At 36.7% G+C, this 16867-nt stretch overlaps 1 protein-coding gene across 1 annotated transcript in view; it reads left to right on the top strand.

The window, feature by feature from the left end:
• The window catches only part of PTPRQ (protein tyrosine phosphatase receptor type Q), a gene marked incomplete at its 5' end in the record, with an annotated part of 143671 nt that overhangs the window by 110947 nt on the left and 15857 nt on the right, over positions 1-16867 (top strand). Inside the window, 6 exons of the mRNA XM_082308524.1 lie at positions 365-438; positions 5054-5153; positions 5972-6100; positions 7335-7379; positions 13947-13973; positions 14640-14721. Of these exons, the coding sequence (XP_082164650.1) occupies positions 365-438; positions 5054-5153; positions 5972-6100; positions 7335-7379; positions 13947-13973; positions 14640-14721 (457 nt within the window). The remainder of the gene's footprint in view (positions 1-364; positions 439-5053; positions 5154-5971; positions 6101-7334; positions 7380-13946; positions 13974-14639; positions 14722-16867) is intronic.

Here is a 16867-nt window from a genome sequence, read left to right as displayed (position 1 = left end):
GTTGTTCAATTATGAAAAGGTGGAGATTGAAATGATCTTCATGTGTGTCTAATTTTAAATTTTTTGGCTAAGCATAAATATGGAAGACGATTTTTTTTAAATGTTTCAGGTAACAAAAGATGCTTACTGAGTTCTTAAATAAGCCCAAATTCCAGATAAGTAATTCATATAGCTTGATTATACATTTGAGATATTGATACTGAGTCCTTGATGTCTGTCATAACATCACTTTAGCAGGTGAATAATGATGCCAGCTTATATTATACTAGAACTAAAAAGTAGTTTTTAGTTTCTAAGTGAAGTAATATTTAAGGAAATGCACATAAACTTTTATTTCATTAGTTTTCTTGGTTTTATTTCACAGATTTAAGTTCAGAGCAACTAACGTTAAAGGACAGTTTACAGATTCTGACTATTCTGACCCTGTCAAAACATTAGGTAAGGAGACTGTAATTTACTAAAGTATTTCTCTCTTTCCAAGGAACCTAGACAATTCCCTGTTTCTTTTTAGTAGAATGGGTTCCCTGAAGTAAATAATCTCTATTTTTGTTGGATCTGGCTTAACCAGAATAGCTGAGGAAACATATCGACTCCCTTGTACGTCCTTTGGAGGTTGTCAAGAGGTCTTACCTCAGCCTGGACTGTTAAATGAAGCAGCAGTATTGACAAAGTTCATTAGCAGAGATTCAGTTATACCAATAAAAATACCATTTTGCCAGGATAGCTAATCTTGCTTGGTGAACTGCCAGAAGCTGTACTGTTTGTGCAGTTTCCTTCTGTGTTGAATGTAGAGCTATTCTAGTGAGCCTAGTGTAGGAAACCTCTTGGCTGCAGATCATTGCTTCTAGTGGCAGCTCATCTGAGGACATGACCCTTTAGCCCTTCATCCTTTAGACGCAGACAAAGCTCCATATTAATTAATAAATTAATATTGTCTAATAGCATACGTCTGGTTCTGATGTCATTGGCCAATAGGCCAGCTGTTATGGGGTCTCAAATCCAGCATAAATTCAGCCACGGCAGTGTTGACCTACCCCCAAAACTGGGAATGAAGACTCTCATAGCAGATCGCAATAAGATCTGTAAGTTCTTTTAATATATTGGTAAGCCAAAACTTACTTAGCTAAGCATTAGCCCTGACTTTCTGAAAAGGGATCCCAAGACAACTGGATGAGTACCCAGAAGAATTTTAGTGGGCACATATTTTTCATTTGGCATTCATCTTCTGTGATATGAGCTCCCTTATTCATCTAATCCATGTTAGAAATTTGTTACATGATCTGATACTGAAGATCCTGAAATGCTAATTCACTACCTGAATATTCTGAAAGGATCTGGCACTATTTCTCTAGCCCTGAATGTTTTGGAAAGGGCAGCACAAAAGATGTCTTTATATGTTCTGAGTTTAAAAGTTCTAAGCCAATGAAGCAAATAATTTGCCCAGAAAGACAGCGTGTCCAATCAGGGAAAACAAGTCTACTGGAAATGAGTCCAACTGTATCCAGTCTTCTGGGCAACTTTCTCCTTTCTAACAGAAAAGTCTGCAGTGCTTAAAGAAATCATGCTTTAGTGGCAGGCAGATAGTGTAATTCATTCACTTCTGTGTTGTTACTGAAAACTTTACTGAAAACTTGTGACACATTCTCCTTTGGTGTAGATCATAAAGAAGCAAGATCTGTTTGTATGCTGAATAAAATCTAATAGGAAAAAAACCAGACCTGATAAATTGCTCAGCTATCCATGGCTTCTCATACCCATCCAGTGCCTTCTGTGCTAAAGTTTAACATCAAGCACTGCTTTTAAAATGGGCACTACAGCAAACTCATCTGGCCTTAACTTCTAAACTTCAGAGCCTATCCAACAAGAAACAAAATTTAAGTGGAAGCGATAATTAACAGTTCCTTCTGTGCTTTCTTACAAGTATTGTGGAATCAACATCAAATTGATATATCACAAGTGATACAGGTACTGCGTTTGCGTGGCTTTGAAGATAGAGCATCGGCAATGCCATTACCTATGTAATCTTAAGTGAATAAAGGAAGATAGATTTTTTTTCAGACACATTTTCTGTTGAGACACGTAACCTGAGGAACCTTGCCCCAGTGTTTCCTTATAGAAGATGCTTTGGTTATATGAACTTCAGACTTGCTCTGGAAGCATAACCCCGAAAGCATACTGTTAGGATCAGTAACTGTTAGGTATCTTTGTGACCGATGACTTCTATTCCACTTATAACAACAGTATCTTTTCAGAAGAAATTTATGCTGCCTGAGATCAGAATTGCAATTTAATTTGAAATTAATTATCGTCTTTCATAATAATCACTGAAATTTGTGTTTTTCCAACACTTTCATTTTAGTAGATGAAAGACTAATTTGAATATTGGCAGAGGTATTCATGACTAGATCATTTTGGTTCCTGAATCTACTTATAGAATAGGTAGGTCTTTGATCTGGAAAAACAGAAAGCTAACCTAGTATCTGTGCAATTTAATATTGCATGTTAAATATGTTTGAAGCAGAAAAAAATATGGAAAACCTATGATAGAGTTCTCTGTGACAGGCATCAGATGCTCTTGTTAAACAATAGGAATTTTGCTAGGGAGGAACACTGAAGCAGAAATTATTGGAATACACAGCTGCAATAATGATTTTTTAATTATAGTAAAGGATACATTTTAATATGGCGCTCCCACTCAACCATACTTGGAGTACCACAACTCTTCTCTAGAGCTGGAGAAGTGAAGTTTCTTCCTCATAACCCATGAATGACATTGCAAAAGTAACTTCCATATTACAGTGAAAGGTCAGGATTTTTCCATGAGATAATTAAGATGTGGTGACAAATACTGCTTAAATGTCTAATACATCAAGGCAGGTTATAACCTTTTCATAAATTCTGGTAGCTAGTTCAGCAAATCATCGTGGGGCAGCTGGTAGTCCTGTGTAAGTGTAGACTTTCACCATGTGAAATACAAAGCTGATGAGACAGGAAATAATCAAAATGGGGTTTCCTAACACTGCCTTTTTCATAGAAACCTACCTTATGATATTCTGTTATTGCAATTTGTTATCATCATGTATTGAGTGGCAGCTCCTCAGAATTATACAACCTGATGTCAGGACTGCATACTAGTTTTATGATACCTGTTTTTCCTACTATGCCAAATCTTCTGTTTCGTCTCCTTCCCCTTGCCCATCATCATCTCTACAGACATGTAGTCCTTCCCTGTTGCAAAGAAGTAGGAGAAAATGTATTTTTTTATTCTTGGTGGGTATTCTGCCAGCACTGTTTTGTTTAATAACATTGGCAGTGCTTGGACTGGTCAACCGTAGGGTTTAACGTTGACTTCACTGTTTGGTGGAAAATAGATAGAACTGTTGTAAAGGTTCCTCTGGAAATTATTCTCTTCTTCTTCCACATTACTAAGATTCGTACCTTATCACAGAAATCAGTGAGTGGCAGGGACTTTTTCATTCCTTTTCTCTTTGCAACAGTTTTTTATATACTTGCTTTTCTTCTCTGTTGTCTTCCCCTGGCCTAAATTGTTCTTACCTTGTAGTGTCCAGTGTTGCACCTGAGACTTTCCTAATGCAATGGAAGAATGATTTCAGGTGTTTTAGAAACTATACTTAATTCTGTGTATCACAAGATTATGTGTGTCATTTCACATAGGCATGATAATACTTATTCATGTTGTTTGTGGTCTACAACAATCTCACACTTTCTTCCAATAAACTGCTACCTAACCTACTGTTTAATAAGCTGTATTATTATAGCTGATGATTCCTGCCTACGTGTGGGACCATGCACTTGACCTTACAAAATTGCATCCTACTGTTTTAAGACCATTTTTTCAGCTAAATCAGGATCATTTTGAATTTTAATCATGTTCTCCAATGTACATGCAGTACAGATCACCTGCAATATACTCTCTAATCCAAAAACTAGGGCCTTTTGAGAGAAATGAAGTTGAGACTTCAGTGTTTCCCAGTGCGTCCTTGGGAGGACACACAGTTTCATATGGCAGGAAGCAGTGCATTTGCTGTCCTTCCTGGAGGCTGGAAAGGAGCTAGGTTTTCTACAGTGGATCAGAAAGTGGAGTTGAATACCAGCATAGGTGAAGAATACCAGCAGTAGTAATCTCTTGCTTTTCTTATTTTCACTGTATGCCTAAGGAAAAAGGAGGCTGAGGTTTTTTGAGATAGGGACAGGATTACCAGGAAGGGTGGGAAATTAAATGAGTCTCAGAAATTTAGCACCAAAAAGGTTTGAAAAGAGGTCTAGAAACCACTAATCTAAATGGTTTATCAGTCTCTGAATGAGCCTTCATTCTCACCTGGAAGGACTGATTAGAATACCAGCACTTTTACCTTTTTATCATAAAGGCCTTTGTGATTACTTTTGACCTGCTAGTGGTTATTCCTAACAATATCACCAATTTCCACATAAATAAAGAGCACGAGTTAATGGTCAGTGAGGCAGATTAATCCAGAAAGTTCAGATCCAATCACTTAGGTGGGTTCCTTCAGCACCCTGAGGAAAGTATCTCCAAAAATCATCTTTTAATTTGTGCCTCTGAGTGATGGCTGCAAGCCTCATAGCTTTAGAGTTGTGGCTCTTCCTTTTCCACTTCTGGAGTTTTATTATTCCCAGCTGATAGAGCAGTGTGTCTGTTCTTGGCTGCACAGAGGCTGAGGCAGGAGCCCAGCTCAGGTTAGTGTTCAGGCTGATGTTACTGCAGTGTAGACCTACCTCAACCTGCTTAGCAGGTAAAACTGAAAAGCACCAGGGGATGGCTGCACATATAGCTGTAGACATATACTATTAGCATTATGTATTACATAGATCGGCAGTGCTTAGGAACCTTTAAATAAATTGTTTCTGGTTTTGTTATATTTTTCTTTCCTGAGCAGCTCTGTGACTGACACAAAATGGTTGCAATTGTACAGAGGGAAGTGTCTGTCTCTCATCGCTCCCACATTTCACCCTGTCAGAAATGTAAAAATAGTAATGAATCAATGAAATATTAGATTTCCACTTTCTGTTGCAGGTGAAGGACTGTCAGGAAGATCTGTAGAAGTTATCCTTGCTGTTACTTTGTGTATACTTTCAGTTGTTCTTTTGGTGGCTGCAATATATGCTTTTGCAAGGTGAGATTTATGTATCCTTGCCATACCATGCTTGCAAGCACTCAAAAATGTTTCAAAGAGTTGAAACAGTCCTAAAAATGGAACCAATCTGTCATTTCAAAATGTATTGCATTTTCTTTTTTTTTTTTTTTTTTTTTTTTTTTTGTCTTTTATGTAGAAACTTAGGGAGGGACACACAAAGGCTAGCTTTAGTCTAGTGAGGGTAACGTCCATAGATGAAGCAGAAAAACCAACTTCTCCAGAGGGTAAATCAGAGCAGTAGCCTATCTTACCCTTTCAGAGCCACTTCTCCATAGACTTGAGGATACAGATCAGAGTGTCAGCTGGCTGAAGTCAGTGTGATGGCTAAAACTCTACTGACAGCTTGATATGAAGTAAATACTCTAAATTCTGTTTTCTTTTTTACTACTATCAGTTAAATACCTTGAAATCTGACAAGTGAAAGAGAATTCAACCTCTAAGTTCAAACTGTGAACAAAATGCCCATGTAAAGAAGCAGACTGGGTACTGCACACATGATGTTAGTTTGCTCCTTCATCAGAAGTTCTGTTCTTCCTCAGCTGCATCCTTCAGGCATTGCCAAAGAATTTATGTAGGAAAACTAAAAGAATATACAGGCTAAATTCTTTCCATATGAATTTTCGACAATGTAACTGCTGGATTTCACTAAATTACACTGTTGGAAGGGAGAGCAGAATAAAGTCCAAGGAAGAATTTCTCACAACCATTTTTCAGTTTCAGCCTGTCTAATCAAAGTATTGACATATGTGTCTTTAAATCTTTTGAACATTTATTTTTCAGTATTATTTTCTGTTTAGGATTCGGCAAAAGCAAAAAGAGGGAGGCACATACTCCCCACGAGATGCTGAAATTATTGACACTAAGTTCAAACTGGATCAGTTGATCACAGTGGCAGACCTGGAGCTGAAGGATGAGAGATTTACACGGTAAGCGTCCTCCTTAGGCAAAACAGTAGTCCAAAGGGGCTGTAGCCATGACCCCTTTCTGACCTTTGCTTGTTTGGAAGTGTTTGTGGTGTTCTTATTTACACAGGTCACTGAGATCCTCTTTCAAAGAATGACCTCCATCCTCAAGACACTTCTCACTAGCTTTTAGAAAATCACTTAATCTTCAGCTCTTTTTGCAACACGATAAAGATCTAAGTGCAAATCACTGTTTAATTGTGTTAGCAAAAAAAGGGCTACATATTTTTAAATGTGCAGAATTTCTGAGTTTTTTTGATGGCCCAATGTTTTGTGTAGACTGCAAACCTACATAAGCATTTTGAAAGAGTCAAACTCCCAGAAGTCCCAGTCAACTAATTCAAGAACATATCTGTCATTGTTTAATTGACATTTAGAAACTGTTTTTTTCACAAAGGGATTTGCATAACATCTGGGTTTCTGTGGAGCTCAATACACTGTCTATCCTGACATCTACTCCTTTAAGGTGTATGCAGCAATTCCAGGCTATTCATATTTTCTGTCTGACAAAGAATCTTGTCACAGATATGTATCAGAAGGAAAGCTGCTCTTTCTGACTGCCAGAAATATGGATATTATTCACTGAATAAAAATAATGATGATTCTCAATAATATGACATCCAACTGAGTTAGAAATGTTTGGTGAACATTCTTTACCTGCCTGTTTTTTCACTGCTGTGTCACAGATGAAGCACTGTGGTAGGCAGTCTCCTTAAAGATGAGAAGCCTAAAATAGTCTTGCCCTAGCAGTCAGGCATCCTACTGTTGCAGACTAGGAATAGCTGGAAGATGAAAGGTTGTAGCTGTTGATCTGTTTTGTTTGACTCTGTATATATCATGTGTGTGGTACAGAGTAAGTTGATTGCATGTACAAACCTCTTCAAAATAGTGCACACAGGAGTGGCTGCTTGTAACAGATGAAAAAACATACTATGAATCATCTGGAAATCTTTGACGTAATGGATGTGGTATGTTCTTTGTGGGGCACGTCATTCAGAGAGCGTTGTTTAGTGCCTGCTAATAACAGCGGAAAACATTCTCTGAAGACAGAACCATTGCCAATGCACTGTGGTAACTGTGACTGGTATAAATGATCTTGATGGATCTTCAAAATGGCCTTGTTTCCAAACTGTTAGCTGAATAAGAATAGTACTAATTTTGTTTTATATACTAAAGTGTTAATGGATTTTACTTCCAGATACTCTTCATTTTTCTTTAGACGCAAGGAGATATTTGTCATCCAGTAAGTTTTTTGTATTATTGAAGCAACACGGTGTGTGTTCCATTCTGTCCTTTTAATCTGTGTGCCACCATACTATATTGAATGATATAGTTAATCAAAATGAAATGTCAATCTTTGCAGCTATACTAATGACGATCAGTGGTATTTGTCATCATGAAATCATGTTTATTTTCAGTTCCAGGTACAACAGTTCCACAACTATTTTAAAAAAAGTCAGGGCAATTTTTACATGGAAATTATAACACATTCTGGCAATATAGCACTGATATATACAACCTATCCTTGAAGCAAATGTAGTGCAAATGTGACATAACAAAGATGCCGTTTCTTTCCTTTGGCAGTTAGAATGTACGTACTTAAGAGAAGTTCTCTTTTTTTTTTTCAACTGCTTTTTGTACTCACTTACACTGCAGCTGTTCTGTACCATGCCACTACAATCTCAGCAATATATCCATGCAGTGAAATCCTTTATCAGTTTGCAGAGTACTATTCTGCCACTTTTCTGTCTAAATTATGTGTAGTTTGGATTTGTACAGTCTCAAACTCTACAGGGTAATTGAAAACTATAATATTTCATAGTTACACACACTTCATTATGTGATTTATGCACAGCAAGGCCTTTACTGAACAGTGCTTCAGCAGTTTTAGTTACATCACCCTTATTTTAATGAGTCAGTCTCACATCTTGGTTTGCAGTCTGTCATGTCCTTCCATCTGTATTTTTCTCTTTCATCCTTCCCCACTCCTTTAATGGCCAAAAGCAAAGACTCTGTTCTTCTGCCACTCTTGTAAGTTACATGATGCAGCTGTTAAATTTTGGGTTACTATTTTTCAAACAGTAGCTACACTGAAGCTACAGCAGGCTCCTTGCCCAGGTCCTTTGTTGGACATTACGACAAATTGTTGAAGTTTGAAGTGCAAGCACTAACTGAGAGCTCCTCAGGACAGGATTCGTGCCATTTTTTCCACTGGAAGTCAGTAAACGTACTGTGGAAGCCTACTAGATAACATACATATATTAATGAGGGGCAGGATATCCTTTATCTGCTCTAAAGCTTTTAGTTTACTATGGCTTTTATTTTAAGCTTTAAAGAATGTTTCAGTATGTGTAAGATTCTGTTCTGGTAATGTCAGTGACCAAAAAAGACACCTCAGGTGCCTCTAATGCAGTCTTTCATATAGTTACATCCTTCCTGGTAATGATGAATTATATCAAGAAGCTGGCAGAAGCACGGCACCATGCACGAAGGCAGCTTGCTGCAAAACCTAATGTCTAAAATATTTTTGCTCCCTGTTTTCAGACTTCCACAGTTACACCACAAAAAAACTTTTGTACCTGTTGCCTTTGGGGAGTAGCTATGTAGAATTCAATCACAGTCCCAGTTCTTATGTTGTCCTTGTCATTCGCATGATTTGTGGTTAAAGCAGTGACATGTTAACACGTTAAATTATTGTATTACGTGTTGATGACTACAGTGTAACCTTCGCAAATTTACCATGCATTTGGAATGGGACTGTGCATCACTGCATCTGCGTAACCTACTGCCATACGTTCGTTGCATGTAGTCAGCTATCTCAGCTGCGTTTGCAAAGCTTGCTGTGTTGCAGAATGCTGGTTTCAGGTCATGGTGTCTTGTAATTGTATAAGGAAAACAAAGATGGGCAGACTCCTTTTCCAGGCTGGCTTGTTTGTATTTCTTGGATAGCAGTAAATCAGCTGAAATCTGGTCCAACTAAGTATACTTTCTACCCTGAAAGGGTGATGGGGAGTTTGTGTGAAAATCTTAGGTGATAAAAGAGCAGTATAGATTTTTTCTGTACCTACTACTCATCCCATTCAGTGCGCATTTGAAGGAGATGCTTTGGAAACCAAGTGTTTTTTTATTTCTCAACCCGTATATTATTTATCATGTTAGCTATTATAAATCAGTAAAGACATGGACTTGCAGCTGGCACAGGTCATCCACAGAATCAAGATACTCTAGCCTGCTCCATGAGATCCTTCTTGACTCTCTCATACATTGTCTCTTCAGACATTCTCTCATATTTAGTGGATCGTGGCCTATGATCTTGGCTCATATTCTCAGAAAATTTGTGCAGCTGGTATCACATAAGAAATAAAAAGAAGTAGAAAAAGGTTTTTCTATTCTGTAAGAATATGACTGGAAATATTTTTTGTCATTCTTGGCAGATCAAAAATTCAATCAAAACTTGAAAAATTTAATGAACCAAAACTCAGCAAATGTTCAGTATAGGTTAATCAAAACGTTTTATTTCACACATTTTTATAAGTTTTTTAATATTAATTATTTGCAGTACAAAAGTCAGTTTAAGCAGAAGACCCATCACATTTAAAAGTGCCAAATATCCCATTTTTCAATTTTGAAACTTTTGTGGGGGTCAACATTTTTTTTCAAATCAGGAAATTCATGGCAAATCCTGGTTCCCAGTAGTAACTTTTTAACATAATAGTCATGAGAAAAAAATTTTACTTGAAAAACTGAAAATTACTGATACTAGCTGATACATATACACCATCTCTCAGCAAGTCTTTGTTAGGCAATTGATTAATGAGATGTAGCTTCAGAGGGCATGCAGGGAATTATGTCCTACTGAATTCAGTGGAAAATGAGATCTGCTTTATGAAGCCAAAATGCTAACTTTGAATGGCTGGGACATACATTGATCTCCATGATGGTGGAGATGGTATGAGCCAGGCAATACCAGAAAAAAACAACCTTTGTTTAAAACATATGTAGCCCATCAGTCTAAACTGGATTAAACATTGGCTTGTTAAGCACACTGAATACATGTATACTGTGGCCTCTCATCACGTACTTTTTGTAACACGTCCATAGGGTTTGCCAGGTTACGTTTCAAAGCAGACATCCATCTGCTGTGAATAGACTCTGTCAATAAATTTTCAGAGCACACTGGCTTTGGTGAGACAAGTAACTCTTCCCTGTTCCAGATGCTCACCTGGGAAAGAACTTCTTTGGCACCCTACTTCCACAGTGGTTTCTGCAGCAAGGATAAAGCCATGCAGGTCCCCATTTCTTAAAATCTTTCTTTGAGAAGTTACACCTTGTGGTGGATGCTTTGAGGCTTTTGTTTCATTCCATGTGAGACAGCTTGTCAAGCAAATGGGGTACAGGTTCGGAAGAAATATTTCTGAATTACAGACACTGTAACCTTTGCAAATACCAGGGAATTAGAACTCTTTATGGAAAAGTATTGTATAAAAAATTCTTGTCTGATCCCACCTTTCCTATGTATTGTGCATTCAGTAGATGCCTGTATTCAAGCTAACACTTCTGCAGACACACTACTTTCTCTAGACCAGCCTGTTTCTTCTTTCTTTGATAGGCATGGCTCCTGCTGTGCCTTTTTCTTCAACAAGCTTCCCTTTAGTAATCAACTATCAAAAGTAGGCTTCCTGGGCTTTGTATCCCAGGAGTACAAGGTTTATGAATGTACATGTCCTGGTACAATGGAAGAAATGACCATGTGTTCTCTTTCCTTAGGCCTTTAATATTTAGGAAGGGTTAAGCTCCATATTGCTTTCAATTAACTTGCTAAAAATTAGTTCCTCCGTTGTTCCTAGGAAGTGTCAATGGTGCTTATGAGTTAAGCCTTTTGCCCACATACTCATTTCTGTTGTTTTCTATTTGGACGAAGTTTTAATTCCCAGTGGATTTCAGATGATTGACCCAGAGAGAAAGCCGAGTCTGTGTGACAATATGGTCTTCAGTTACCACTGCCAACACAAATAAATGGCTTCTTTCTAGCTCTATCATAAGTAATCTGAGTGGGATTCAGATTTTTGATATACTTCAAAAAAATCCCACACATGAAACAATACACTGTTTTAAAAGAAAATCAAATTTAAGGCAATAAAGCATTCTTTATCTTAGAGAATGTTTTTCTTTCCTAGTTTCAAAGTCAGACAAGGGGGAATCTGGAATTGTCCAGCTGAAATAGGGAAATTTGCAATTTCATGGTTTGATTCTAAATTGTGCTCATCAAGATCAAGACATCTATATTCTTACGTTTTATACAGAAGACTGGGAAATGTGGAGAACAAGATTACAGGTAGATGAGTATTTGTTCATTGATGCACTACTGCAAGATTATTATTACATATTCCAAGTCAAGAGACTTGGAAAAAATACTAATTTTTGAAGCCTGAGGATGCTGAAACTGAGCACAGCTCTAAGTCTATAATGAGCATACAATATTCATCCCTTCTGAAGATTCTTGCACAACAAAGTCAATGTCTTTGCCACAGTCTTCAAGTTAGACATTGTCACATATAAGCATTTAAATTAAATCATCTTATTTTCTGACCTGCCAAGCCGCTGCAATGTGCACTTGCTACCAACAGAAGTGTAAGTTCAGTAGTTCTAAAAATCAACTTCTTCACTTGAATGCCCACAGATAGGTTAAAGTGTCAAACTCTAAGTGCCTTACTTCTTTAAAAATGTTTACTGCTTGTGAAAGGTAACATATCATTATGCCTTTAAAAAATCACCTGTTATTATCATTAAAAATGAACTAGAAAGCAACATATGTAACACTGTTTAGTTCATTTCCTGTGCTATTTCAGTGCTTTACTTCCCAGCTTTGAGTGAGAGTAGAAAAAGGAAATATTGTTGAATGAGATTGTTAATGGTGCTGCTTGTCTCCTATGTTCTTTGCTGTTGGATCCGTGTACCTTCAGCACTGAAGCACTAAATGACATACCCAGGTTGCTCATGCGCAGCATAGATGTAATTTTTATTCCCTAATGACCAACCTACAGTGCAGTAAGCCCCTAATGGCTATCAGTTCAAGAGGAGGAAAGCCAACAGTATTCAAAAAATTACTGGGATGTCAACTGGGAGACAACTTTTTTTCTGTTCGTTCTATGGTGAAGATGGCCGAATCCAAAGGAAAAAAAAGTGTTATTTCTTTGCAGAGACTGCTTATAATTTTTTCCTGAGAAAAGGCCTAAAAAAAGTTTACTTTCTGCTCAAAGACAAATCTATTGTTGTGCAGTACATTGGCACAGCTATTAAGAATGTTTTTTCTTCAGGAAACTTTAGCTCTGTGATGTTGCTAATGTAACTAGAAGGTAGTTTCATTTGCCACCTAACGCAAACAACATGATACATTAAGCACCAGCTAGATGTTTAAACATTCTGAATAAATAGAGTTGCATGCTTTGTTGTCTTACTGCCTTCTAATTTTCTTTTTCATTCTAAAGCTCTCCTTCAGTTGTCCTAGTAAGCATTTTGAGTTTGAGCCTTTTTCTGTGAATTCTTACACTTCTTTTTACTCCAGTGAGACTGACAGAAGTCTTTCATAGCCAGTTTGCTTTGTTTGAAGAGAACTATCGTAACAAAGTATGTACCGCAAAGGCATCTCTAGTAGCTTTGAAGTTAACTTCTCTGACCCTTAACAAAAAATTATTCAACAATTGTATTAATCTCATTTTATTATCTAATTTAAAATTTAAATATTTAAGAATAACTTCAGAAACCAAAGTATTTTTAAAGCAAATTGTTGTCTTTTCTACTGAAATTGTAGCAGCAGTAGACATTTATGTTTGTATAATAGAATAGTTGTCGTAATATTTGTATGTAAGAATCATTTTTGGGGAGGCAGACACATAAAAGGTATATTCAGAGCTTTTTTGAAGGGGCAAGTTATCTTTTAAACTATATTACTTCAAACTTTTTGGCTTGGTCTTTTAGAAAAGCTTTCTAAAAAAAAAAAAGTGAGTCTGAGTGCCCAAAGTTTGGCTTCTAAATCCATAATGCTGAGACATTCCTAAAATTGGTTCAGAGGCGATGATGATGACCAAGTTTCAAGGCCATCTGAAGGTCCCCTGAGCATGAAAGTCCACTTCATGAAAACTGCTGTGGGATCAAGTTAAAGATTTAACGTGTAGCGTAGTTTTTAAAATCACCATGCACCAGAAACAGCAGTGAACATGTAAAAATGAGCATGAAAACAGGCACTCATTTTGTAAATCTTTAGAAAAATAGTCCTAGCTGTTTGGTTTCAGTAGAGGCACATCAGCAGCATGATTCATCTGTGACTTATTTTAGATATCTGCCTAAAATGAGATGAAATTACACCTATTTCTCTTCATTGATTACAGAAGAAATCTGGAGTGACTCGCTGAGAAATAGGTGTCTGTATTCAGTCAGATGAATCCTATCCTTAGGCTCTGAAATGGCCCTTAGAAAAATGATATTGAGTACGTAGTATGAAATGAAGCCTGTCAATGTATATGAAGTGGTGTGCTGGAAGTATGGATTTCCCAGGGCCATATGAGCCCAGAGCACTGTAAAATGATCTGAAGAGAATGACAGAAACTGTAGCTACCATATCCATATCTGCCAATACCTGAGATAAAAACTAAGCAAGACAATCACCCAAGATATCTGACATAGTATTTGAATCCATGAGAGAAATAAATCTGGTTCTTTAGTTACTTGAGTATTTCATCTAAAACCTATTAACATGCACAATATTGGTTAACTCTCAGCTTGCTACATGTAACAAAAATCTCTGTTGCAGGTTACTTAGTTATAGAAAATCCATCAAGTAAGTTGATTAAAGATTTTTATATTGTGGTCATCGGTGAGTCTCAATGTGTGGTTCCCTCCTCTATATTTATTAGAAAAAAAAAGCCAAGCTGCGTATAAATCATAAAAGCGTGACTAATTGCATGGTAACTGGAGAAATGCTTTCTCTCTCTCTGGGGTGAAGCCTGCATGTCTGTGTTTTAGCTTGGGAAGTAATACAGGGATATTTAAACTCCTCGGGGTTTAAAAACCATGTCATTATGAGAATGAGGTCACTACAATATTTTATATGTCTAAAACCTTGCAATGTATAAAATGTTTTCTGTGCGACAAAAAAGTATTATGTATTTCAGAATGCAATGATAACTTTACAAATTTCCATTAATGTCAAGACTTCGCCTTGGAATGCTGTTACCTGTAAAAACAATCCTATCCAACAGTACTGTTAACATAAGCAACATTAAAAATTTGGTGAGGGGGAACAACGGGGGGGGAAATGCTTCTATTTTAAGTGACTGAAAACAAACCAAATAAGCATGCTGTAAGCAATTTATAATTTTCTGTCTATAAGTATCAGTTTCTATTGAACTGAAAAACATTATTAATAAACTGCAGTTAAAAAAGAATAAAAAGAATGATAAAGAAATCCCCGATAGATTTCTAATTCTTCTGTCATTACTTTCAGGCCAATAAGCAAGAAATCCTTCCTACAACATGTTGAAGAGCTTTGCACAAACAACAACCTAAAGTTTCAGGAAGAATTTTCGGTATGTTGCTAGCAGTTGTCACAACATTGCAAGACCTTCAGTCGTTTCATGTGTCACATTTCATGTCCATTTTAAGCAGGCAAGGCCGTGAAGGACTCTGGCCTTGATAATCAATACCCAATTACCAGGTTGATTGTTTAGAAAGTAATATTACACTGATTTGGATTCTGCAGTCTACACTGCAACCTGATCAGAATTATTCACCTAAGTGTCAGCAAAAGATGGTCTTCTTTAGACTCCGATCTTTGTGAGAACACCATAATATTTATGCTTTTACATATGTAGCAATGCATATGTAGTTTACCTGAGAACAGTTTATTTAGAAATAGTTTTCTAACATATATACAGGTATATTTAACTGCTTTAAATAAGTTCATTTTCCTGAGTGATGATGACCCCAAAAACACAGCTGACATTTATTCTGTGAAAAGTTCAGGCCCCATTCATACTGCCATGGAACTCAGGAATGTTTTTCTTTCATAGGTTTCAGTGCAGAAAGTAAAAAGTCTGTGCATGGTACTTTGTTTTTTGCTCCTTTACAAATAATAGGTCATACTTGTCATGCTCTTGAGAATAGCCTCCATGTGAATAGCCTCCATCTCCTTATGTGAGTAGATGAACTCAGCAAGCCTGTCTTTCTTTCTGAAAAGAGACCAGCTTTCAAAATATACATTACATATAATACAATACATATATTCTTTCAAATTTAAATCTCAAAGTTTTCACTATTTTCATTAAGTAACATTTTTACGGCTATCATATTTTTTTTCTCAACATTGTCTTCTCTTCTTGTTATTTCAGAATCTTTACCATCATCATTTTTAACACATACAGTCATTTGCCCTCACAAAAATAATTTGTCAGTCTCCAGTGACTTTATTATTTTGGATTTATAGATTCACCATGAATTGCTTACCAGTTGGATTAACAAAAATGAAGACTCAACAATTGGCTTTTCTTCTGCTAGATTATAATATTTCAGTCTCTGAGGGAAAACCAACAAAAGTGTGAAAAGATTAATGGTATTTCCTGCAGCTTTTTTGTTATGCTCCTTAGGTAAAATTGGTCTGGATTTAATAATAAAAAGCACCATAAAATTCTCTGAGCAATAAAGTAAGGAGAACTTTTTTTCTAAGAGTAGAAGTGTTATTTCACTTGAACAAGAGTGATTATAGTTATATTATGCATGACTGAACAGATGAAAAGTTTTACTAGCAATAACACTTTCACATATTAATGTTCATCACTGGAAAGTTTCTAGTATTACTTTCTTTAGGTGTGACCCACATTGGGTAAGCCTTACAGCATTGTAATGCCTTAAAATTTAACCAATAGTGTTTTATCAAATCAAAATTTTGGCAATCCATTTCAAATTTAGAGAAATAAAAATAGCTGAGGCCTCGTTCAACTAAATTATATAGTCAACTTATAATCAACAGGTTTGTATGTCATTTGGGCTTCCATTCTTTTTCTCTCTGAGCTTCAGCTTCCATGTTTCAGAGTGTAGTGATATCTTCCCAGATGACTTGTCCAAGGGCAGGCAGAATTGCAGGGTAGGTCCAGTCCCTGATTGGGAGTATATCTATTTTATCTGTAGCACCTGTCTTATCAGATGAATAATAGGATTGACAATGCACTTGAAATGACATCAGAAATGACAATGCACAGAAACAGGCAATGCACACAATAAACAAGCAGACCTCGTGACATGCATTGTTTCCATCCACATTCATCATTTTAGTTTCACATAAATGACTCAAGGCTCCTACAACGTGTGTAGGAGAGATGAGCTCAAGATATAAACCCATGGACCATTATATCTGAAGCACATAACTAAAAGCATGGTGCTGAGCTTGCTGGGGCTCTCTGACCATCTCTATACTAGTAAATTCAAGTATACCAGGAACTGGACATGAGAATATGATAATTTACACTAATAAACTGTTAGTATATTCCCTGCCTTGAGTTCGGACTGTTTCAGCTAGCAGTCTTCCTGAACAATTCCAAGATATGTTTTGGTAGGTAAAATAGTCTAGGGGTCATTTACAATAGGCAGTTTGTAGACAACAAACCTGTTTTGGAGTTTTCTAGCATAAATGTGGCTCCTCCCATTTCACTTAGTCTTGGAATCCAGGGACATTCCTGG

The sequence above is a fragment of the Platalea leucorodia genome (assembly GCF_965183815.1).
Source record: "Platalea leucorodia genome assembly, chromosome: 4".
Lineage (NCBI taxonomy): Eukaryota > Metazoa > Chordata > Aves > Pelecaniformes > Threskiornithidae > Platalea > Platalea leucorodia.
This window is presented reverse-complemented; position numbering and strand designations above follow the sequence as displayed.